Consider the following 25,830-nt stretch of genomic DNA (forward strand, 5'->3'; position numbering starts at 1 on the left):
ACCTCTCAGCCCCAGAAGGAGAGCAAACTGTCAGACTGAGGAGCACATTCCCAGAAAGTGAGGATATAGTTGATTACCCAGACATAGGGTGACCAGCAGTCCTGTTTTTAAAGGGACAGTCCCATATTTAAGCCCTCCTGCAGGTGGCCCAACTTTTTCTTAAAAGCTTGCACAGTGTCCCATATTTTCTGTCTCCCAGCCCTTATCGGTGCCTGTGGGTGCTGCTTCAGCCCAGATCCCAGGGAACCACCTTGTCAACCACCTGCCCCCCCAGAGGTGAGTGAGATGGGTCCAGTAGCTCTCAATGGGGATGGGTGGAGCAAAGCTGAAGCAGGTGGAGCCAGCTGTTCCCCCTGCTGGTCTGTCAGTGCAGCCCTTGCTGCATGCTAGCTCTCAGCCAGAAAGCACCAGCCCCTGTCCCGTTTCTGCCTGGCATTGGCTGTGAGCTGCAGTTGTTGAGTGCAAGCAGGCGCCGGGTGAGTGGCTGATTTTGTCACCTCTGCTGCCCACCCTTCACCCCTTTATGTTTTCCCCCTTTCACTGCCTTCTCCCTGCTATGCCCATTCACCCCCCTCCAGCCCTGCTGCTTCTCCATATCCCTTTGGTGGCATAAGTCCCACTCCCAGTGCTGTGCAGAGAACCAGTCCCTGGTAGGAGCACTCAGCTCACCAGTAGCCTCATTGGCCAGCTTTTTCCACCCCCCTCTGGTTGAGCTGATGCCCTAGAAAAGCCCAGGATCCTTGTTGGGCAGGAGAAGCCAAGTGGTGCATATGCTAAAGCCTCCCGTAGCCTTGGCACGGGGAATCCCTTGTGCTCTCGGCTAAGCTCTGAAGTGGCTGGCGAGGGAGGGGGAAGCAATTTCTAGCCTGTTCCTGGCCCAAACCCACAGGCTCCACAGCAGCCCACAAGGCAGGGGAGTAGCATTTTTTTGCCCCTCCCCCAACTGTCATCTTTCTGGCCAGGTCCTGTGGCTGCTCAGACCCCTGCAGTCAGGCTCCCTGGGCCCTGGAGGGGGCCTTAGAGCTTGACCCCTTCCTGCCTATTCTGTAGCCCAGGGACAGGAGGTAGATGGGTTATGTCAGTGGCCAGAGGTGTTGGCTGCCTTTCAACACTGTACGGGCAGGGAGGAATCGGCTCTGCAAAGACACGGGCCAGCTCATCCCTTCCCTCTCCCAGGAGTAGAAGCAGCTCCTGTCTCTTCTCTGCCGCACAGTGACAAAAGGCTGCTGCTAGATGCACTCGAGCAAAAATCCGGAGGGGGGGGAGGAGAGGAGAGGAGTGACCTTGCAGCTCTCTTCCCTCCTCCCCCGCCCCCCACACTCATATTGCCTTGGGAAGTCAGTGTGCCAAATACGGGAAGAGGTGGGGCCATCTCAGGAGCCCAGCCAGGCATGGCGGGTGGGAGAGGCCCACGTTGCTTGGTTCCTGCCCTGTGTGTGTAAGAGAGAGATATCTCCCCGGGTGAACCCTAAAGTCATAAAGATAAGAAGGTAAATAAGAGTCCAAGCTGCGCGGCATTTCTTTTTAACAGGACTCAGTCAACTTGCTGTTAATTTGAAGGTGTTACTGCCCAGTGCTGATTGCTTGCCATTGAACTCACCTGAATGTGAATAATTTTACCAGGTGTCCCATGTGGGCACCTTACCCATGTTCCCTCCCAGTGCTGGCTGTGGAGGGTCTTCTGGTGCTGCGTTTTCCTGGCTTTCTTCCATGTGTGATAGGACTTGAACTTGTCTCCCCTGGGCTCATTGCAGGTGGATTTAACTTCAGCACAACATGTAATTTGCTCTTGGATTGCAGCCCACACAACTGTTCTCTGCTAAGCTGAAACCGCTCATGGCCTGTGCTTTGACGTGATTCCAGTGACCCGTGCCGGGTGGTGGCTCCCTGAGGACTCAAGTGACGCATTGCCTGTTCATTGTGAGAGGAATAGACCTATCATTCTCATGGTGGCTGTGAGCCAGGGAGGGAGAATCACAAAGTTTAGGGTTACAAGTGAAGGAGCCTATGGGCTCACTGCACCCTGAGCCAGAAGGGACAGAACACTTGAGGCTAGATTTCTGACCCTGCACTAAACTGATATTCAAAATTTAACCCAGCAAATTGTGCTTGTTCGGAGGCTCCATGTTGTGTGCATATAACTCATTTGCAATGTATAGCAAGGCAGGTGGGCTCACTGGCTCTGGGACTTGGTAATGGGAATTGGAGCCTTTCGCCATCAGGGTATTAGTTCAAATCCACTCCAGGCTGCTCGCTGTCTGGCTGTTAAGAAGTCTATGAAACGAGTTGTTCCAATCCAATTCCTCGGATAGCGGTGTCCACATCACCCAGGCTCTAGTGGGAATAATGGGCAGCCTCTACAAAAAGTTCCCAGGCTGAGCAGGGGTTAGATGCCCTAGAACTAGTACCCTGCTTTTTGTGTGTGGAGCATGCTTCACGAAGCATGACTTGCTGACTCTCTAACTCTGTATAGGGATTGCAGGCCCCCTAGGCTGCATCTAGACTGGCATGATTTTCTGCAAATGCTTTTAATGGAAAAGTTTTTCCGTTAAAAGCATGTGCAGAAAAGAGCGTCTAGATTGGCCACGGACGCTTTTCCGCAAAAGCACTTTTTGCGGAAAAGCATCCGTGCCAATCTAGATGTGGTTTTGCACAAGAAAGCCCCGATCGCCATTTTCGCCATCGGGGCTTTTTTGTGCAAAACAGTTTTTAGCTTTCTACACTGGCCCTCTTGCACAAAAACATTTCCGGAAAAGGGCTTTTGCCCTAACAGGAACATCAAAGCATTTGCACAAGAAGCACTGATTTCAGACAGTAGAACGTCAGTGCTTTTGCGCAAAATCAAGCGGCCAGTGTAGACAGCGGCTGCTTTTGCAGAAAAACTTGCCAGTCTAGATGCAGCCCTAGTGTGCAGGCTCCACCGGTGCTGGTGATGCCGCAGTCAGTGCAGAAGCAGGGGGCGGGCAGGCCCGAACGAGAAGAGCTCGGAGACAAATAAATTAGAGCCACTTCTCGATGGGTAATGCTGAAGTGCTCTGTTCTGGGTCAGGTCTTTCCCACACCAGCCTAAGGACTATCTGCTAGCAGAGCGCCTGACTAGGAAGTGGCTACTAACCCTTCTGTGGAGTGACACTTGAATGTATTCCTTTCAGTGCCCCCATGGGGAAGTTACTGAGCTAGTATTAGCCAGGCAAAAATATCTCTGCTTTGTTTTCCAATGATGTGTGAGTCCATTAGAGCTAAGGGGGGCTCCAGAATTCCCCACTGAGTTCTTGATGAAGATCGAGCCCCTTTCCCCCTCTCCCCCGTTTGCTATGATAAATATAAACCTTTAACAGCCGGATACTCAAAAAGTACTGAGCAGCCCCAGCCCCCACCGCCTTCCTTTCACTGCGCGAGTACTCAGCCTGCCTCAGGCCACTAACATCCTGTGGGGGGGGGGGGGGGATATCATGCTACTCATGATAACTGAGATCTTTCATTTAGCCACCAATGAAGCCACTGCACAGGCAGCAGCAAGGTAAGCAGCATGTACTGCCTGGCTGGTGGGTGCCACTCTGCTCTTCAGGGGCTATCCTCAGTCCTTGATCTCTGCTGAGACTGTAAACTTTGTGGCTACATCTAGACTGGCATGATTTTCCGGAAATGCTTTTAATGGAAAAGTTTTCCATTAAAAGCATTTTCGGAAAAGAGCGTCTAGATTGGCATGGACACTTTTCCGCAAAATCACTTTTTGCGGAAAAGCGTCCGTGCCAATCTAGACACGCTTTTGTGCAAAAAAGCCCCGATCGCCATTGGTGCGATCGGGGCTTTTTTGCACAAAACAAATCTCAGCTGTCTACACTGGCCCTTTTGTGCAAAAGTTTTGCGCAAAAAGGACTTTTGCCCGAACGGGAGCAGCACAGTATTTCCGCAAGAAGCACTGATTTCTTACAGTAGGAAGTCAGTGCTTTTGCCAAAATTCAAGCGGCCAGTGTAGACAGCTGGCCAGTTTTTCCGGAAAAGCGGCTGATTTTCCGGAAAAACTGGCCAGTCTAGACGCAGCCTGTCGGTTTGTGACCAAGTACTTAGCCACTTTGGCATGGGGCTGCGATTCGTCTGCTTTAAGGCCAGAAAGGACCATCATGATCATCTAGTCTGACTTCTTGCACATTGCAGGCCACAGAAGCTTCACCCAGACATTGACCCGATACTGAAGTCTTCAAATCATGGTTTAAATGGGAACCTTTTTAGATTAGGGGCCACCGAGTCACAGAAAGCTCAGTCAGGGGCCCACACACAAGTGAGAAGCACAAGAAAAAAAAATCCTCTCTGATGTGGCCCCAAGTGAGAAGCACTCACTTCCCTCCCGCTCCCGTCCCGTGGGGAGAAGGCAGGAGGAGAGGCACTGAGCCTCAGGGCTTACCTCCAGGGCTGGATTAACTCTTCTGGGGGTCAGGGAACTAGTTGATTTTGTGGGTTAGGCTTGAGGGTGAGGCCAAAAACGAGGGGTTCATTGTGCAGGAGGGGGTTGCCAGGGAGGTTGGGTGCAGGATTGGGCTGGGGATGGCAGTGCAGGGTCTGAGTGAGAAGGGAGGTGCAGGACTGGACGTGGGGTGTGGGGTCTGGGCAGCAGAGGGTTGTGGGAGGGGGCAGGGGATTGGGCATCAAACTGGCGCAGCTTCCAGGGGGTCACAGTTGTCTCTGCACCACTTCACATTTGCAGGCACCACCTCCTGCCATTCTCATTGGCCACAATTCCCTGCTATTGGGAGCAATGAGAGTGGAACCTGCAAGTGAATGCAGGGAGAGAGCTTCCCTCTGTGGCTGTTACCCCAGCTGAGCCTGGAAGGGGAAACAGCAGCGCACAGAGTCGCTTCCTTCCCCCGTCAAGATGGGCCATATATTCCCCATTCCTGGTTCAAAGACTTCAAGTTAGAGAGAATCCACATTTACTCTTGTTCAAACCAGCATGCTACATAGGATGGCAAAAATCCCCCCAGAGTTTCTGCTAATCTGACCTGGGGAGAAATTCATTCGTGACCATAAACATAGTAACCAGTTAGACTATGAGCACGTGGGTGAGGTCCACCACCTAGACACCTGAGAGAATTCTGTTGTAACCTCCACCATCTAGTGTCCCGTCACTGGGATCACTAACTTTGCTCTCATGAGTTCCTGAGCAACCAGCAGATATAAATTTTGTCCGGGCTCTGCAGGCATCCTCCTGTGCTATAGCTGCTCTCTCTACCAAAGAGGAGGTATTTAGAGCTTTTGTTTTAAGACAGTGATTTTAATGGCTTGGGCTTGTTGGAGGCAGGGGGAATAAAATGGTGGTCTTTAGGATGCTAGCTTTTGAATGATTTGACAGGACTGACAAAAGGAAAACAAAAATAATTAGCGGTTTGGAACAGCTGCCATATGAAGAGAGATTAAAAAGACTGAGATTTTTCAGCTTAGAAAAGAGGAAAGGAAGTGGGGATAGAAGAGAGGTCTATAAAATCATGACAGGTATGGAGAAAGTGGATAAGGAAAAGTCATTTACTTGTTCCTGTAACATAAGAACTAGGGGGTCACCAATGAAATTAATAGGTAGCGGGTTTAAAACAAAAGGAGGCACACAGGCAATCTGTAGAACTCCTTGCCAGAGGATGTTGTAAAGACCAGGATATTAAGTTTCAAAAAATATCTTGATACATTCATGGAGGTTAGGTCCATCAATACTTATTAGCCAGGATGGGTAGGAATGGTGTCCCTGGCGCCTGTTTGTCAGAAAATGGGAATGGGTGACAGGGAAGGGATCACTTAATGATTAGCTGTTCTGGTCATTGGCCACTGTTGGAAGACAGGATACCAGGCTAGATGGACCTTTGGCCTGACCCAGTATGGCCGTTCTTATTTGAGGGGAGCTCAAGGTGTGGGTATTGAGTTCCCTTTTCCTCCTCTGCCCCATCTAATGAAGAGAGTATGTTTTTATGTCCTGTGGCATACCAGGCTATTGGGGATGGATGATTTTGATTGAGTTCTCTGCCCTGCTTATTAATGCAATCTTGGGAGTAAGGAAGATTTTATACTCTACCCATCAACTTGATTACAGTTATCCCTTTGTGAAGCTCCTGAGCCACCCCGTTCCCTAATGTGTGTTGTCTTACGTGTGTGCTTTATGTAGACTGCATAGATATGGAACTACAGACAATGACTGTTCCCTGTAACAGAGCCTCCTTTCAGAGTGCAATATGTAACTGGCCCAGTTACTTAGAAACCCCATGATTCAGTGCTTCACCTGATGCTTCTTTTCATTTCAGGGTTTCAAGAGTGGAAGGTGCCCAGGCTTACCCAGCCAGGGAGCTCAAACTCAGTCAGCCTAAAACCAAGGAATTATTCTAGTGCCTATAGCTCTGTCTGGATCCTCAGTCTGCTTGGAGCGTAGAAATCTGACATCAGGAATAGACCTCCTGCTCCAAATACATGTTTTAGAAAACGGAACCCTTCCTAGTGGGGGGGCTGAGACTGTCCAGACGCATGCCTGCTGCCCCGAGGAAGCTAACAGACAGCAGCAGCGCAACGATCAGCTGAAACAGTCTCAGAGTGCAGCAGGCTGTAGTCCTACCAAAAGCACATTTTCATCTACCATTGGTCTATTTCTTTTACATCCCCTACAGTGATAGGTAACCCACTCTTGTGCTGCTCCTTTCCTCTCAGGGAATGTGTGTTTTGTTGTTACTGTCTGCAGGTACTTTCCATGCTGCTGTAGCTTCAGTGCCTTATCTGGATTATAAAAGCACTCCTTAAATGCTTTTGCCTCTGGCTCAAGGTTTTATGAACAGCAGGGGATGTTGAGTGTCAAAGTCTAGCTCAGGTAACTGCAGTGATGAACATGGGATAGAAATGGGCTCTCTGCCTTTAGCAGTCTGTAAAATTAATGAGTTGGCACTGGATGGTGGGGGATATGATGATGTGTAACATGGCCAAAGGATGCACACAGTCACTTTAGGAGTAATACTAGGAACAGAATCAAACTGTTGAAGATCCGTGTCCGTTTCATGCATGCTAGAGAAGTGGTGTGTACTGGGGCTCGGGGCAATGCTCTGGGCCTAATATACACTGGCTTTTAGAAAGTCCTCGAGGCTTCTCACCCCTGCATTGTTGTCGTCCTAGCAATTATCAGTATCAATGAGTGAACCTATTGGACATCATTGCTGCAGTTCGCAACACATCCTGACCTTCTATTACGAATCAACTATTAAACACTTGTTTAAAAGGAATTTGTTGATACTTACGTCAGCCTGTTTGTGGCATCAGAACAGCTTTTAAATGTTCTCTCCTAACACAAGGTTAGGACTGTGGCTATGTCTAAACTACAATGATCTATCAGAAAAAGGTATGCAAAATGTGCTCTGCAATTTGCGGACCTTTTTCCAATAGTGTTTTTGGAAGAGGCTTTTCCAAAATTTGGCCTGTCTATACTGCGCTGAATTTTGGAAAATCCTCTTTCAGAAGAGCCCTTCTTCCTTTTGGGAGGAGGAAGACAGGGCTTCCAAAAGAGCGTGTCTGCTCGTCAACAAAAAAAAAAACAAACAGAAGAGTAGACGGATTCCCTAGACGAGGTGGAGTTTTTCCAGGATACCTCTGATATCCCAGAAAACCCCCGTAGTGTAGATATAGCCTGAATGTGCAGAAGTGTGTGACATGAGCTGTTTTGTTTCAAAGGCCAGTGTGTTAGTCTTTCTATAAAGTTGGGATAGATGTGTGTGTCTCTAACAAACACACTAGGTTTGTCCCAGCTAAGAACTAATGATACCAATTTTCTTCCACAAATAGATCTGAGGAAATGGGTCTGGCCCATGGAAGCTCATCACCTAATAAACCATCTTGTTAGTCTTTAAAGTGCTGCACAGTCCTGTCTTTTGTTTCAGCAAGACCAGACTAACACGGCTACATCTCTATTACTATTCTCCTGAGGTGGGATGAGTTCACGCGGGGGCTAAAGGGGAATACAGGTCAATTGCTAGGTTCAGCACATGACCGAGGTTCCAAAGTAATAGTGTGGTCTGAGCTGCTCTGCCCATGCCTGTCTAGTATTGCCCGCATGTGGGCTGCGTGTGTACCCATTAGAGCAGGTGCAGCTGCCCTTCTTACCCACTACAGACTTTTCATTTCTGAACCTTGAGCTATGGTCTCTCATCTAGGTCTGAATCTACCCTGTGTCTGCCTGGCAGGACTGAAATAAACCTTAGTGAGTCACAGGAGAAGGCTAGAGAAGCTTTTAAAAGCTCTTTATTAACAAAGGGTTGAAAAAATACATAGTTTTATACAAAGGATTTTTTTAGTAAATTGCTAATTCCAAGTGTAAAACTGTATTTAATTACAATATCAGTGTCTGTTTCTCAGAGATGTGAATTCTGGTAAACAAGGCCCCTTCTGTAGTCAACTATAGCTTGGGGGCTCACTGCAAGTAGCCCATTAAGTCTGAAGAAAAAAGTGTAGCCCAAAACTGTCAGGAAATTCCAGCTTCTCCATGCATGGCAGCCATACTCCCCCAAGCTGAAGCTGTGATGTAATGCAGGAAATAAATCACTGTCGTGGCTCCACTCCGAACAGAAATTTGCTATGGGTTCAGTATCGAGGCTTCAGCCCTGTCAATGCTACAGCTTGACCTCTGCCCACAGCAAAGGCGCAGTCCTCTGAGCTCTCTGCGTGTCGATCATCCTTTGACACTAATGGTTGGTTGGACAGTAAAGTTTAACAGGGCCATGGTCTGCAGTAGGCGGTTTCTGAACACAAGGCCAGTTCCTGCAGGCTTTGCCTGCCAAATGCAGTGCTTGCTTCCCCGAGCAGTTTGAACCTTATGCCCCAGAGTAAGAACTTGTAACATCAGGCCCATTCGTGTAACAGCGTTAGTCACACCCTGGTCTAAATCCTAGTGCAGAAGAAGCTGAAGGGAGACGCCCCAAAAGTGCCTATTAAATTCATGACACTGTATTTTCACATCACTGACGACCAAAAGGAGGACAAAGTTTTGAATGTGAAAATAGCATTTTTTTTCCTCTGATGCTCTAGAGCAGGGCTACTCAACACATGGCCCGCAGTGTGGTCTGGATTTATGTGGGGCTCAATATGTGGCCCGCAGGTGGGAGCCAAAACAAAAATGTAGTCAATACAATGGTCTCCTGTTGATATGTGTTCTAGTAGTTAAATTCCTGGACTGTCATTGCTCATTAAAAGTGCTGTCAGATGGGTGGAAAAGGGTAAATGTTGCATTTTATTAATATCAGCAGATCTGACTTAAATGGGGCCTGCATGTTGTGTAGTCTTGCCTTAATCTTTGTATTCATGCTCGTCAGTGAGAAACATGCAGATAGCTTCTATCTGCAACCACACTGAAGTTGCGGCCCTCAGCATGTGCTGTGAGTATCATTGTGGCCGCGGGGCATCAAATGTTGAGTCTGCTCTAGAGTCTAATTCTGCTATTAACACACTTCTTGGGATATGCTGAGCACCGTAGGAACAAAGAGGACTTGCTACCGCTCAGGATCACACCCTTTTCTCTTTTGCTTGCATCTGCCATAGTCTAATTAAGACTTGCTAAAAAAAAAAAAACCTCAGAGGGTTCTCCTGCTGGCGGCTAGTACTCCTTGGCAGGAGTAAGGGAAGCCGATGGGAGCGTTTGTTCTCATCGGCCTCCTGTTGCGGTGACACTGCCAAGCTCGGCTTAAGGTAAACTGACTCCAGCTCCCTATTCTACATAGCTGGAGTTACATACCTTAAGTTGAGCTTCTGGGTCTAGTGTAGACCTCGCCTTAGGCTATGTCTGAGCTGTGCCACTGTAATGTAAGTAGCATAGCCTTGCTTTGTTGAAAAGAGAGCTCTCCTGATGGCATAATAAAATCATCCTCTGACAAAATGGCGTCCATAGGGATGTTTTCCATCATTTACAATTTTATCATTCAGGGGTGTGTTTTCATATCTGAGTTTTAACAATGAAAGTACAGTGTAGACCTGGTCTAAGAAATGTGGGGTTTTTTAAATAGCCTTTAACAGGGCTTTAACTATTGTCTTGGCAGATGTCCTCATTGCTAAAATATGCTGCATGACTAACTGTGCACCTTTTTGCTTCAGTAAACAAAACCACATCAATCAATCCACTTAGCTGATTTGTCTAGACTCTAGGAAGACTGGAAATGTCATCTCTTCACCTGGGTGGGAGGAGAACTATTCACTGGCATGACAGCTGATGAGAAATGCCACTGAAAACAACAAGCACTAATATGCCTTCACACTGTTTGGAAGTACGTGTTGGAGAAAAAGGAGGGTGCTACTACCAAAAAGAGATGGGGGTGGATTTAAAACAGAAAACCCTTTAAAATATTTCAACTTAGACCGCCACAAAGAATGTTTTTACTAAAATCTGTACCATGACTTCCTTCCTTTATCCCACCTGGCTCTGGGGGCAAGTTAGTAAATGGAGACTCCAGCACACACACAAGTAGGTGATTTTGGTTTTTTAACTTGATCTATGAATGAATACATTTAACTAAAGGAAAATTAACAAACCTTGGCTGAACTTTTGAAAAGTATTTCATGGGTTGGAGAGTTTTGCTGCTTGAGATGCATTTAAAAAGGTGTCTGATTTTTCTCATGGAAAAACTGACACATTCTACAGCTAAATTTGTCTAGTATCTAGAGGCCAATTCAGTGGGTGCACTGCAGAGAGCAGCCTGCTTATTCTTCAGGTTTATCCCCCCCCAATTCCTCGCAACTGAACATTGCGATGACAGTGGGCCGCATCTACACCTAACACTGCATTCTAATGAGAGGATCCATGGTGGTGATGCCAACAAAATGGCTGGCAGGCATGCAGCTGGGTATACGGGGGAAGTTGGCCAAATCAGCTCCAGAGAAGGAGTGTTAAAAATAACCCCTGGCTGAAGTTCAGCACGCTGGAGAAGCAGGATCTTGAACATCCACTGAGAGTCCTTGAGAAAATCAGACCTCAGGTACCAGGCAGAAAAGAGTAGCAGTGTTGAAGACAACAGCAAAAAGTGCCTTGCATGGATGGTTTACAGTGCTACTCAATCTCCAAATGCTCACAAGTGCGTCTCGTTCTATTGGGCATGGTTGTGTGAGCTTGTAGCTTGTCCACAAGATATTGTACATATCAGTAAGCTATAAAGAGACTTATAGCTTTATGTATATACACATGTATCAAGTACACAGAGCTGCCCGGGTGGGGTGGGGGGAGTTGGTTTGTTTACACTGCCACAGCACTTTAAATCATCAAAGCACTGGACAAACATAGTTCTCTGAGGTACTCTCGCACTCAGCAAATGCATAGCATAACAATGCAGGCACCTTACTGGGAACTGGAAGTGAAGGGCACAGCGTGCTGAAAAAGCCAGTTAACCCGACCCATGTTGTGAAGTAACCACTGGCTCCCAGTGCAGATGGATACCTTGGTAATCCCGTAGTCTTTAAGTGCTGGAACAGTACCTGTGATACAGAGCTTGTCCACACTGGAAAGAATACACTCAAAAGCAAATAATCCGCTCTTCATTTGCAAAGGCTTTGGCCTCTTCTTGGTTTATCAGATTCCCATTTAAGCTAGTGGGGAGGGAAAAGGAAATGAATATGAACTTATGTCTTATTTTGCACTCTGAATTTCATGGCGTCTTCGTTTGTGGAGTGGCAATCCAAATTTCCTTGCACTCTGTGTGCTATTTATTTACCAAATGTGCATAGCTGGGGATGGACCTCAAATGGGAGGGTCTCCCCTAACTAGGTGACACTGTAGTTCAGATTAGACACAGGGGGCAAGATTTTTTTCAAAAACTGGTGCCTATAATTAGTTTTATCTCTAGGCACTCTAACGTGCTGGGTGTCTAACAGCTCCCACATATGTGAATCAAGGCAGGCTGGGTGCTTTTAAAAGCCCAGACCCCCTAGGACACGTCTATGCAGCAGGGAAAAAATCAAATTAAGCAACACAACTTGAGCTACGTCATGTGTGTAGCTTGAGCCAAAATAGCTTATTTTGGCACTGTCTGCACAGCAGGAAGTCAAAGAAAGAGCACTCCTCCTTCGACTTCCCTTACTCCTTGTGAAATGAGGGTTACAGGAGTTGGAGTAACAAGACCCCCAGCTCAACATTATTTTGAAATCATGACTTAAGAGTGTAGACATGTTCTTTTGGAATAATGTCAGTCATTCCGGAATAATGCTGCTGTGAAGACATGCCCTTAGTTAGTCTTCTACTCATGAGGCATCTAAGTTTAGGCAGCCAGCGTTAGACATTTTAGCTTTATGCTGGATGTGGTGAGTTGGGTGTTGGAGCAAGACAATCTTGTCCTGCTCCAAACTGCTCAGAAAGTGAACGGTATGTTTGTATTACAGCCAATAGGAAAAGAGGAATCCAGCTGACTGAGTTCCTCTTGTGTGGGAATCTAGTGTGACCAAATGGCCAGAGACTTGTTCATCCTTGAACCCTCATTTAACCTTTATCCTCCTGAGTAGAGCAACTCTACCAAGGGCAACCTAATTTGCTGAGCTATTCCTGTTAGTATTTTAATAGTAGTGATATCATGTTAGGTCGACATTTGCAAACCCACTTGCCTAAAGTTAGCCCCCTAGACCTATAAATAGCCTGCGTTTCAGAAGGGTGAAGCACTCATAAATCCTGCCCTTGCTCAGCATCTCTGAGAAACAAGCCAATTTAGAAATCTAAATACAGACATAGGAACCTCACTTTGGTCTGAAAATAGCCGAGGGGTGTGTACGCTTCCCCCTTCTGCCCCAGCTCTGTAAGAGATCACCACCTCCATGGGCCTACTGTAGTGGAACACAGGTGGTGACTGACAGTCTTTCAAAGTAAGAACACTGTGGCCTGGCACTTAAGAGAAATATATTTTTTTTAATCTATGTTGTGCAAAATCATAGCTTGAAAGTAGTAGCGCTAAAAAGAGCCCAATTCTAGAGGCTTTTACACCCCTCAGAGCTGGTGGAAGGAATGAGCTTTGGTTGTGTGCTTCAGAACACAGGTGGCTTGTGATGCCTACCTCATCTAAACCAAGCAAACTCTGCAAAAAAGTTAATCTCCTTCCTTGTAGTTTAGCATCTTTACTGTGCATGGAGTGCTGCCTGAACCAAGCCAATCGAAGCATAAAGTCTGTGAACCAAATTAATAATGTTAATTATATGCAGCCTCACCTGGTCTGGCTTTAGCCCCTTGTGAGCAGAAATAGGTTGAGAAGCAAGTTTGAAATGAATATTTGGATCAAGCAACACTCAGGCTACAAAATTAGGTCCTGATTCTGCAACCAGCTATGCATGTGCTTTGCTTTCTCCAGGAAAGCAGTAAGATTGGAGCCAATGGGACTGCTCACATGTGCAAAGCAGAGGTGTAAGTGTCGGAATGAATGGGTCCTTCAAAATCTGAATCCTACAGGCTGGAAATACATCACTCCCCTAGAAATTTGCTCTGAACTAGTGGTTCTCAAACAGGAGTCTGCTAAGGGTCTGTGAGCAGGTTTCAGAGGGTCTGTCAAAAAATAAAAATAAAACACACCCAGCGAGGGGCCTGCATTACACTCGTTGGGATCAAGGGCACAAAGCCCAAGCCCCATCACCTGGGCTGCTGCCAATGCCCAAGCAACTTAGCTTTGTGGGGCCCCTTGTAGTCCTGGGCAGTTGCCCTATTGGCTACCCTGTAATACTGGCCTCAGAGATGCAGAGTAACAGTTGTGGTGGCACTAGTGTGTTGTGGAATTTTTATAGCCTGTTGGGGGAGGGGTTCAGAAAAGAAAAGATTGAGATTCCCCGAGCTCGATATTCTGAGTTACTGCAAGTGTGTCACAGTCACAGGAAAGAAAGTCACAAAGCAACGCTGAGCAGCGGCCTCTTACCAGATTTCTTTAATGGTTGTGTTCTCCTGGAGAGCGTCACTGAGGTACTTGGCCCCTTTGGCTGTAATCTGATTCTGAATAAGCCTAAAAATAAAGCACTTTGCATCAAACCAACTGTTTAGCTCTGATTTGTAGCAGTCCCCTCTCTTGCACCCTTGGTATGCCTGAGGCAGAAATCAACACCCGGAGGTAGTCAATAGGGTTGACTATTTACCAAGAAAAGAATTTCTGATTACCAAACTCTTGTTTGTATGGCATGCCAGTGTCAGACAACACCCCCCTCTAAGATGTGCTAGTAGCAGCAAGGCCAAGAGGCTTAAAGCCTCTTGATTTTAAGTGTCTGCATGTGTGTTTCAGGGTTAGGGAACTGAATTATGCAATTGGTAATACATCTGCTGTCTGATGAGTGGGAACTGATTATGATCAGTGTGGAATTAGGAACACTGGGTCAGTTGATAAATTAGCTGCTCTGTGGCTTTTAGTCCAGCATAGTTATATTTTCTATTGAGCAAGGACTCTTCATGGTGTAGCAGATCAATTCTGCACATAAATCCTGGGGCAGGCCAGGTGTTTTAGTGGTCACTAGTTGCCTTGTGAGCAATCCAAAGGAAAGTCTAGAGGGTAGTCTCTTGAATATCAGGCCAGAAAGGATTGGGATCTCTTTGGAGATGCTTACACTATGGCTGTTTGGTGCAGTAAGTGCAGCTCCCAGTGAAGTCAATAGGAGTTGCCACTGCTTACATCAGGGAGGAAATAAGGTCACTATATTCCCCCTCTTGTGGGCCAAGGGGGAAAAGTGTGCCCAACATCTTGTTCACAGGTGACCCTTCCAAATGGAGGAGGCTGGAACATCAGTGCAGGCTCCCTACTGCCATGGTGGGGCCCCTGAGCCTCAGGAGCCAAATCCAGCCCCCAAGCATTAGGTTCCCCACCCCTGACACCTGGAAGAGACTGACTAAATATCTTCCCTGGTCAATATGCCATTTCAAAGAATCAAGTGGCTTAACCCAGAAATCCAGGTGATAAACACTCATCGGCTGGCAGCAGCTCCTATGCTTTACTGAGCCACTGTAGCGGCTCTGGCCCAAAGGGTGCTGTGCTCTCACAATTTGAAGGCAGATATATAATAAACTATGGCCAAAATGTTCAAATGTAGGTGCTTAAAAACTAAACGCCCTAAATCAAGGCCCCTTTTTGCTTTCAGAGGTACTGGGTGCCCAGAGCATCTACTCTTTAAGGTAGGAGCTGCGGGTGCTCAGGATGTTTCCTGAGGCACCTGCATGCAAATTCAGGTGTCCAACTTTATGCAATTTTTTTTCAAAAGTTTAAAAAAAAATGCAAAGCAGCAGCTCCATTCACTTGTCACTCACGTAGCCCAGGAGTGCAGAGATGGCTTGCTGCGACCTGCATGGACTTGGAAGTTTTATTGTGATGGCTGCCAAAGATCCCATGCTTGTCTAAATGTAACTAACTCACCATAAATGTGCTAGCTTCTTGTTGACTCTCAGCATCTCTGCAAATCTCTCTGCAGCTTCGTCATCAAATGCATTTTTAGTCAACCTAATTGGGAGAGAGAGTTTGTTCAGTAACTCTGGTTCACATCTTGACATTTGCTACTCAATTATTTAAGCGCTGACTGAGTGCTAAGCTTTGGACAAGCCACAAACAATTCCTGTCCTGAGCAGCTTTCAAAGACTGGACACAAAAACGCACTAGAGAAGCCAGAATGTAGGGGAGTAGGAAAAATACCCTTATGCTTTTATTAACAATGGGGCAGGGATGGTATTTCCCTGCCATGTGTTAGCAGGAGTGGCCCTTGCAGAATGGAAAGGGGATGCACAGGAGAGGACAGACACAATGCACTGGAAGACATGGACAAGTCCAGACAGGGGAGCAGCACTGGAGAAAACATGAAGGCTTCTGTCACCAGCACTGTCAATCCACCTCTGTGAGAGGCGGTAGCTATGTCAACACAAGAAGCTCTACCAGCAACACAGCACTATGTACACTTGGGGTTAGGTTCGTGTATCACTCAAGGGTGTGGATTTTTCACACCCCCCAAGAAACAGTTATAGTGCTGTACATTTGTAGTATAGACCTGGCTTAGGAGTGTGATTCCCAGCTCGAGGAGACATCCTTGTGCCAGTCGGATAAGAGCTAGCACTCCAATACAGCTCATACCCATTCTAAAGTAAAATGATCCTGTAAAAATAAACTGCAACTTTCCACAGATATTTCCACAGAATGAAAGGATACTACTGATTACCAAAATATCCTCACGGAGTTGTTGTGCTGCAAAGCTTCAGCAATGCTTTTGCCTCCCTCTGTCGTAATGCCATTGAATGCAAGACTGGGAAACAAGAGACAGGAATATATAAAAATAGCCAGCATCTCCATTGTATAAAAAGCCTGAATTGTCTTTAAACCAGCCCCAATACATAATATTTAGATAGTGCTTTACCTCTTCAAAGGGCTCTACAAACGGTAACTAATTAAGACTTTGCAAGCATTCTAACTACATGCTTCTGTTATTGTCAATAGCCTGGATCCAACTCTGCCCTCAGTTACACAGGTCATGAGATTTGGCATCAGACAGTTGTACTTTTGAGATGAACAGCAGAATTGTGACCGGCAGCTTTGAGTGCCAGGGTGGAAAATGTTTTGGTACTAATTCCATCTTCACCAGTTACCAAGCCAAAACCCCAAACCACAAAAACCAATCAGTGAAGTGCAAGGGGAAAACCTAGAACGGCACCTCTTGAAATTCATTGTCCAGCTCATTGTCCATAGAACCAGCCCTGACTGAGGCACATGCTCCACAATACATCTGTGTTCAATGAGATATCAAGTGTGAGAACTGGTCATTTATAGCTCGTAAATGGGGGAATTTAAACTCCTAGATTCCTAGTTATCTTGCAAACAGTATGCAGCTGCATATGGAAATGTAAGCTTATACACACACACAGTTTTCAGTGCAAACTGTAGGCGTTTCAAATCTTCCCTCTATCTTCAGGCAGGTATTGGTAAGAGTATCTGTCTAATACTAAGCTCCCAATTCTAGGTCTTTAAAAAGCAACTCTTCTAAGTCCCCTCAAAGCCAAACAGGAGCTGGCAGTATTGCTTGTGCAATGGGCAAGATCAGTCCTGGGCAGATTCCTAGCATGAGGCCTACACACCACTTAATTCTCCTGTGAGTGTTCGAAATAGGGCAGGTAGGGAATGGAAATGCACAAAAGCTCCATGTTTGCCTGCTGCACAGGAGTTAATTTTGCCCACCATTTTCACTGGGTACCAGTGAAGCCCAAATTCAAATCAGTCACATCCATACATCAAACAGAGTAAACTGAATTCATACTGCTAACATGGGGGGGGAGGCGGTTTGCGGAGCAGAGAGCCAAGAGAATTTATTAACTATCCACATTTCCAACTGATCCTCCACAACGTATCCCTTGGATTCAAATACAGCCATAGGTGCTGACTTTCTAATGTGCCAAGGGATGATCCCCTTGCCCATCCCCACGGCTCTCTTCTCAGGGCTCTGCCCTACCTCTTCCTGCCCCCTCCACGCCTCCTGTATGCCGTGGAGCAGCTGATCTCCACAGGCAGATAGGAGGAGCTAATAGGGGGGCTACTGGTGGTGGATCAGGACCCACCATTTTTTCCTATAGGGCTGGAGCACCCACAGAGCTGGTGCCTACGAACACACCAGCAGTAAGGAGACAAGAAGTGAGGAAAGCACATGGGCATGGTAGGGGAGAACACAACCTTTAGGGCCTAAGCCCTAGTCCTCTGAAATCACTGGGAGTCTTTCTATGGACTCAGTGGTCTTTGGATCAGCCCCATGGACAAGCTGTGCAATTTGTTCCTGTGCAGGCACAAGCTAAGCTCTATAAGGCAGGCGTCAACTGACACAAAAGGATCCACACAAGGGTCACCAGTTGATTTTCTTCTGACTGGATGCAGAGCTTGCCACGCCTCTCTGCAGAAGCCTCATCAGCAAAATGCCAGAGGCCTCTGACTAGGGATGTTAAATTTAGATTAATTGGCTAATTGAATAGTCAATGCAACTAGTGTGAGTGACTAGTTGACTAGTGTGTTGACTATCCGATAAGCATTTGCTTATCGGATCTTCAACTAGTTGTTCACATCCCTACCTCTGACCAATCTATCCAATCTGGTCAGAAGGCTGTCGTCACTGAGCTGAGACGTTGTGTGCATGGGCCACAACTACAGTGGGACTCTCTCATTAGCCCTTCATGTAAAAGCTGGGTGCACACTAACCCTTTGACTGTTCAAACCTGGTTCAGAAGGATCCATCAGTGGTGTGACAAATCAATGCCAGGTGCATGCATGCTTGGGTCAGTTATCAGCACTGCTGATGCTGCTGCATTTGGCTGCCACCAATCCATTGCTTATGTGCAATAGTCTCAGGGCTAGCCTAATGGCTCAAATGTTGGGCTATCTTCATCCACCCTTAAACTTTGCATTAAAACCACCATTTACACTCATGGGTATTCAACAGATGGAGCAAGATTAAAGTATTTTAAATTCATAATGTAATTTCTTCATTTAAGAATTGTAGGAACAGAGAGCATGATGATCAAATTTGCAACTGCAACAAAGCTAAGGAGGATTCCCTAAAACACTGAAGAACAGGGCTAAAGTTCAAAGGGATCTTGATAAACTGGAGAACTGGGCTGTAGACAAGAAGTTGAAATTCAATAAGGATGAATGCAGTGCTACACTTAGGCAGGAAAAAACAAATGCACAGATACAGAATGGAGGACAATTGGCTCGGCAACAGCACTGCTGACAAGAATCTGGGAGTTGTGATGGATCACAACCTCAGCATGAGTCACCGGTGTGATGCTGTGGCCAGGGGAGCAGACATTCATGCAAGGTGTGTGTGTGTGTGTGGGGGGGGGGTTATTTCCAGAGGGGTGGGGCCTCAGGCAAGCGGGGGCGGGGCCAGGGCAGCCAGCCCACCCCCTCGCCCTCAACCTTAGAGCAGCCTGGGGCATGCCAGACAGTGCTCCAGCAGTGATATAAAGGGCCCAGGGCTCCAAGCCCTTTTGAATCACCAGATCCCGGGGCAGTTGCAGAATCGCCCGGCCAGCAGTCTTGGCTGTTGCAGAAAAAGCAAATGCAATTTTAGACTATAGTAACAGAGGCACAGCATGCAAATCATGGCAGGTGACCTTGCTACGTGGTTAGGCCCCCAGCTGCAATACAGGGTCCAGTTTTGGTTGCCAATGTTTAGAAAGGATGTGGGAAAACTGGAAATGATCCTGATGCCAGCAACAAAGATGATCCCAGGGACGGAATGTGAGCCATACAAGCAATGGCTGAAGGACCTGGACATATTTAGTTCGGAAAAGAGGAGATTAAAGGATGGCAGAATAGTGGTCTTCAAAAATTTGCAAGTTGCAGGAAAGTTCTTCTCTCCTGCCACAGAGGGCAGGACAAGAGGCAATGGATTCAAGCAACAGCACAGCAGATTTAGATTAAATCACAGGAAAAAACTTCTGAACTGTAAGAACAGTAGGGCGATGGAACAGACTGGCTTGGGATGTTGTGGAGGCTCTTTCGCTGGAGGTTCCAAAAGGAGGCTGGATCACAATTTCTCTTGGATGGGTTAGACATGACAAATCCTGCATCTTGTCAGGGGATTAGACTAGAAGACCCTTGCATTCCCTTCTAGCCCTATATGGTTCAAGAATGAGCTGGGTGAAGATGCAATGGCAGAATTCATATGCACATGTGTGCATGTGCACACACACACACGGATTGGAGCCTGCCAGTGCACATCATCACTTTTGCTTCTGTATGCACTAAATTAATGAAACATGAATTCCACAGCAAGTGCCAGACAAGCATAACTCAGCTTAATGCTGGTTCAAGGTGCACCGCCCTCGACAGTAGGGTTCTGGGAGGAATTCTGCAGTGAGGAGAAGGTGGCTCTTTGAGGTAGCTTTTCTATTTGAACAAAAATCTAGGTTACAGCTAGCTGTTCACCACTGAGTTTTGTTTTGGGCAGTCATCCGCCTGGGGAAACCAGGGCAGAGCTCTGTCTGTGAAATCACTGATCATCTGAGACAGCAGCAGCAAGCTCTCCACAGATTCCCCAATGTCCTAACCACAATCCTTGCTTCTCTACTGAAGAAACTAGTGAAGAGCACCATCTTGTGGGGGAAGCAAGCAAGGATATTTGCTCTCAATTTCCAGAAAGGGTTGTGGAATTTAGTGTAACTGGGAGACAAAATGAAAGTAAATGACCCAATACAAAAGAAACAAAGGGTGGCGGGGACACGCACTGAAACTGGGAATTATTTTAAAATTCAGAGAACTGAAAACATTAAAGCAAATAGGTGTGAACTGAATCTTGAGATTTATAATGCTAGCTTCCCCTTATACTTTACTGCCAATTTCAAACATTTGCGTGCCTTCCCATACTAGTGTCAAGCTTAGATACAGAACTTCATTATCACCACTGTCGCACAGAATACTATAATTTATATTGTAGTAGCCTGGTTGCGCAAACAGTTAAAGACATGTAGTGTTTACAGCAGGAGTGGGCATAGGGCCCTCCTCAGGCCAGACCTGGCCCGCAGTCGTCTGGCCACTCCCCCACCCCCAGGCCAATCAGGGCTTGGGAGTGGGGAGCCCACAAAGTCTCTCTTGTCCTGTCCCCGCCCTGCCAATAGGTGTGTCTCTCTAGCCGCCGCATGCTCTTGCGGGGGTGAGGAGATTTTATGCAATTCCTGTCCCCAGACTTTGATTGGCCTGGGGGCAGGGAGAGCACGCAAAGACTCCTCCCGCTAGGCACCTAGAGGGAACCGCCAGCTGTTTTAAAACAGCTGGCATTTCTCTCCAGGGGGCGGAGTGGGGAAGGGAAGGGGAAGACTTCTCACGCTCCCCAACCACAGGACAATCACAGTATGGAGGGAAGCACAATAAGTCTCCTGGCCCCGCCCCTTCAGCCCAAGGCCCCACCCCTTCAGGGTGACTGGGGGCCCACTTTAGAAATTTCTAAAGTGACCCCCTTTTAAAAATTATTGCTCACCCCTGGTTTACAGCCTAAGGCTATGTCTACACTAGCACTTTTGTTGGTAAGTTATGTCACTCAGGCTATGTCTAGATTGCAGAGTTCTTTTGGAAAAACATACACAAATTGCGAATGGCAATTTGCACATCTTTTTCCACTTTTTTTTCCAGAAGAGGCTTTTCCAAACTTTGGCCCATCTACATGGGACCAAATTTCAGAAAAACCTCCTCTTTCGGAACATCCCTTATTCCTCATACAATAAGCAATACAGAGATGCCGAAAGAATGCATCCACTTTTTCAAAACTGTTCCGAAAAAGCAGGTAGTGTTCCTTGGACACGGTAGAGCTTTTCCGGGATACCGGAGAGCTCCGCAGTGTAGATATAGCTTCAGGGGTATTAAAAACACCCCCTGACAGACGTAAGTGACATCAACAGAAGCACCAGTGTGAATACACTGCTACCTACATAGCATGGCTCCCAGCACAATCTTCTCATGGGAGTGGTTTAATTATGTCGACGGACCTCTCTCCCATCAGCCTAGAGCAGCTACATGGGATATCTTAGCAGCCATGCAGCTATATCAATGCACCTATGTAAGGTCTCTAGTGCAAACAAAACCTAATACATCAGCTCCCAACTGCCGGTCTGCTGACTGCCGGTCCGCAGGGGCTGCTGGAGCGACAGCCAACTGCTGAGTGATGATTCAGGGGGTCGGGTGTACCTCTGCCCTGGGCCCAAACCCGCCACGAACAGCCAGCTTCAGCTCTGACAGCCGCCTACAAAGCGGTGGCCGATTAAGCTGAAGCCAGCTGCTGTGCGGCAGCTCTCAGGGCTGGGATACATATTTTGGCAGACCAGTAATATTTTATTTGCATATTCATTGCGAATATGAATAATGCAAATATGCAAATAAAATGTTGCCAGCTCACCAAAAGTTTGTGAATGGGTTTGCCAGTTGGCAGCATAAAAAAGGGAGCCACTGGCCTAAGAAATACTTCAGAAACTGCTTGTTTCTCCTGAAGAGAGCACACTTTACTAGCATACAATGCAACAGGGGCCTATTTCTCAACCGCTCTGTGGCTTGTGCCATCATTTGCACTATTACAAAGTAGGTGTCAAGTGTCATCAAATGAGAATGGTACCAGTCTCTGAAACCTTTTTCCTGTATTTTTTTAAGTGTTAGTGTAATTCCATTTCCTCCTTCCAAACTTTGTGTAATCAGTCCTTAATAAACTCTGATCATGAAAAAAGTAGCCTAGTTTGAACTTTAGCCTGAGTGCAAGAAATTTGTTTAAGCATGGGTTTAAGGGACTATGGACAGCAGCAGAGAAGAGTCCCTAGACTGTAATTAGGGAGCATTATAAGAAGAGAAAATGACAGGTATATAAACAATCACCTGCATTGTGACCGAAAATCCCGCCTCAGCACGGGCCTCAGGCTGGCCTCCTGATTGACTCAGGGGCATGCTGGCCTGCAGAAGAAATGCTGCAGCACCGAACCGACTTCTCAGACAAAGCCTCCCCAGATCAGAACTGATTTCAAAGCACATGAGAAAGGCAGGTGTTTGGTAAACCCAATTTATTACCTCACATTTGTTAAAGTGGGGTGATTCCTGAGCGCCTCTGCAAATGCCTTCGCTCCTTCATCTCCAACCTGGTTACCCCACATTCTGGCAAGGGAAGGAAACAGAGACATACAAGACAGGGATCTAGTGCCACCTTTATCCCACCTCCCCAGGGAGCTTGTTCTACTGAGCAGGGTTCCAAGCCGGTCAAGGAATTGGCCCCCTTCATTTGATCCTTGCAGGTTCCAGCATCTTCCAAGACTGAGTTCTGAGGGTTCAATTCTGCTCTAAGGGAGCACTGGGAGAGCGCTTGCTTCGGTGGGAGTGTCTCTTGGAGTGTGCTGGGAGCCGCCTACAGCCACACCTCTTTATGGGACACTTTCCCATGCAGCTGACCCAGAGTAGGGATGTAATATAGTTGACTAGTCGACGACTCACGTTTCCCCCCTCCACTTTGCTGCCTCTGTGGCAGAGCTGCAGTATCCTGGAGACAGCATGAGCCAAGACTGTTCAGTCCCAGCTCACGCTGCCTCAGGGAGCTACCCCTGCTGTGGCTCTGCATTTTAAATGTAGTAAGAGCCTGCAGGGGGGCTGTTACTACACTTAAAATGCAGAGCCACAGCAGCGGTAGCTTCCAGGGCCGGCGCAAACTGGCTGTGCACCTGGCTCCTACTACATTTAAACTGCAGAGCCTCAAAGGGGGTAGAGAACCTCCCCCCCTCCCCGCATCGACTGATGGAGTAGTCGATGGAAATTCCATTGACTACTCGACTAGCTGATTAACCACAATTTAACATCCCTAATCCTGGTGTGAAGGGGAGGCCCTAAGGCAGGGGAGGGGAAGGAGACTGAGTCCCACTGCAGCAGCTTCTGTCCCACCTGTCTGGGCCCAGCTCCTTGCTCTGGGCATCGTGCCCTGATGTGCGGGGTTTGACCTAGTCTTGAGGAGGAGGAGTAATCTCAATAGCAGACTGACAGTGGCAATTCCCTGAGATTTCACTCAGTGTCAGTCTGCTCTTGAGATGCCAACAACTCCGCTGGCCTGGCAAGGTGGTAGGAGCATCACCACCATTTTATCTTCACACATCACAGAGGAGGACGAGCCTGCAGGGCTGGTTTAGTTGCATTGGCACGGGGCTGGGGTGGGCCCAAGGAGCCTCTCTTTCCACACATATCCTATACGGCTTGGGTCAGAGCCAGGAACAGTGACAGGCTCTGCATGCAGGGTAACAGAGAGACTGCACTGAGCACCCCAAAGAAAGCAAAGAGGAGACAGGACGATGGGGCCTCCACTCACACGACCTCAGGCTGCTGGGGGTGGGTGCTCCTGCAGGTGGTTGATGCCCCTTGGGCAGGACAAGGAGGTGGCAGCTGTGGCAAAGGATGCTAAGCTATGATTTTGGACCCTCCACTTGAATTTAGGCCATAGGCCTAGTGTGTCTATATATTAATCAGGCCCTGACCCTCTGGAAGCTGCCATTCCTACACTCAATGGGCCAGCTTTTCAGTTGCTACAAACAGTCCCAGCTCCTTTTGCAGCCCCCAGGAAATATCATGTTTAATATCCCGCCAGGCAATAACTCATTTTACGTACCCAATTTCAAACATCGTTTTGCTCTTCTGGATAGCAAGGGCAAGACACTTCCCTCCTTCGCTGGTTATCTTGTTAGCCCCTATTCTGCATAAAAACATATTCACTGTTAAGATGCAGCTCTTAAAAGGAGAAACACCTCATCTGTACAGCTACTTAACCCCCAGCTTAGACACGGATCCTCACAGCCGACTCCTATGGTAGATAACAGTGGAGGAGGTCTATTATGACTCCTGCAAATTTCCGTGGACTAAAATGTTGCACACATTTACACTTTTGGTTACAAGGCCTCAGACCAAAAGGAATCATTTTAGGCTGCAAAATTCAGAGCCAAGGCTACACAACAAGTTAGTAGCAGAGCCATGACTAGAATCCAAGAATTCTGTACTCCCGCTAGCTCTCATTGCTTCTTTCATTTCTTTTCATTTTCTGTGATAAAAATAATTAAGCAACAAGTTTAACATGGCTTAACAATAGGATGAAAACTGGTGTTGTGCATGGCTAAGCATTCTACCTTTGAGGAAGTTCCCTGTAACCAATGGTAATAATTCACTGGTTGGCTTCTGGTAGTTCCTTCACTGAAATGCAATACTGGCATACATTCTTTCCCTTTACTCGTGAAAGGGGCAGGCTTAAACAAACCTGAAATTAGCTACAATGAGGGAAATGTATCCCTATGCAGAAGTCACAGGACAAGGTTTATGAGTTACTAAAGTGCCTCTCTAGCACTAAAAATTGGATATAAGTGGAGTATAGATCTTGTGCTGACCCTCTTCCAAGGGTCAATGCATCCCACTGTGCAAAACAGTCTTAAGATTAAGCATTAAAGGAATGAATCCGGAGCAGTCATTGTCAGAGTATTATAAGAAATTACATAACTTTGCAAACCTCCTTTTGTTCAATCTACATGTGTTTTCTTGTATTCAAGTAAGAAACTTTTTGCTATCTTCCTTTAAAGTTGATATACCCTAACTGGGGTACCTCAGAGCATGATAAAGAAAAATCCTGGACATACTTAACATATGTGAGACTTGAACATTCTTCAATGAGTCTTGCAACGTATTTGGCTCCAACATCTGTAATTTGGTTGTTGTACAAGCTTAAAGAAAAATCACATTGATAAAAATAGATTATTTCTGCTGTTATCTGAATATATACAACCTGGACATTTTTGGTACACCCAGAGTATCTATCTTTATAAGGGTCTGTACAAGGATTTAAATACTTCTTTTTAGTCATGGAATAATAATTTAATCAAGATCTATAAAATTTAAGAAGAGCAGACTGGAATTTATTTAAAGTGTTTACATATTAAAAGAAATGTAAATGATCTCTTCCAGCAAACCCAGCTTCCATTTTTTGTCCCAATATGAACATATTTTATATAAAAAGTTCTGAAACCAGAAGCCATGCAAAATATGTGCTCTTTTATTAGATGCATTAAATCCCTCTGAAATACATCCTGTTCCTTGCACTGCAAGGTCAGATTACTGGGTAGGTTCACAGGGAATTAGGGCATGCATGGAAGGAAACAATTTTTTTGAATTTAAGTTCACTTTTAAGTAATTTTTATGCCACCATTTAATCAAAAGTAGCGAATAAAGGCTAACAAACCCCACACCCCAAACTTGACTAGAAACTGATCTTCTTTTAGGGCTTTAAGGAAATTGCTGCTTCCTGCAAAAGGATCCAGTGAACATGACCCCTTAAAAGATAACCCTTCCACTCCCCTTCTCTCTTGTAAGCTAAATC

The 25,830-nt window shown here is 46.6% G+C and overlaps 1 protein-coding gene across 5 annotated transcripts in view; it reads right to left on the minus strand.

Moving 5' to 3' along the window:
* Positions 1-8,239: 8,239 nt before the first annotated feature.
* NOD1 (nucleotide binding oligomerization domain containing 1) overlaps positions 8,240-25,830 on the minus strand; it is a 42,627-nt gene continuing 25,036 nt past the window's right edge. For 4 of the 5 annotated variants that reach the window (XM_075921947.1, XM_075921949.1, XM_075921948.1 and 1 more), the window contains 7 exons: positions 25,094-25,177; positions 24,082-24,165; positions 22,509-22,592; positions 16,144-16,227; positions 15,354-15,437; positions 13,878-13,961; positions 8,240-11,580 (listed from right to left, as the gene is read on the minus strand). In XM_075921947.1, coding sequence (XP_075778062.1) covers positions 11,508-11,580; positions 13,878-13,961; positions 15,354-15,437; positions 16,144-16,227; positions 22,509-22,592; positions 24,082-24,165; positions 25,094-25,177 — 577 coding nt within the window. In that variant the 3' untranslated portion in view covers positions 8,240-11,507. The remainder of the gene's footprint in view (positions 11,581-13,877; positions 13,962-15,353; positions 15,438-16,143; positions 16,228-22,508; positions 22,593-24,081; positions 24,166-25,093; positions 25,178-25,830) is intronic. The other variant, XM_075921950.1, reaches the window with a different exon arrangement.

This window comes from Pelodiscus sinensis, chromosome 2, assembly GCF_049634645.1.
Source record: "Pelodiscus sinensis isolate JC-2024 chromosome 2, ASM4963464v1, whole genome shotgun sequence".
Lineage (NCBI taxonomy): Eukaryota > Metazoa > Chordata > Testudines > Trionychidae > Pelodiscus > Pelodiscus sinensis.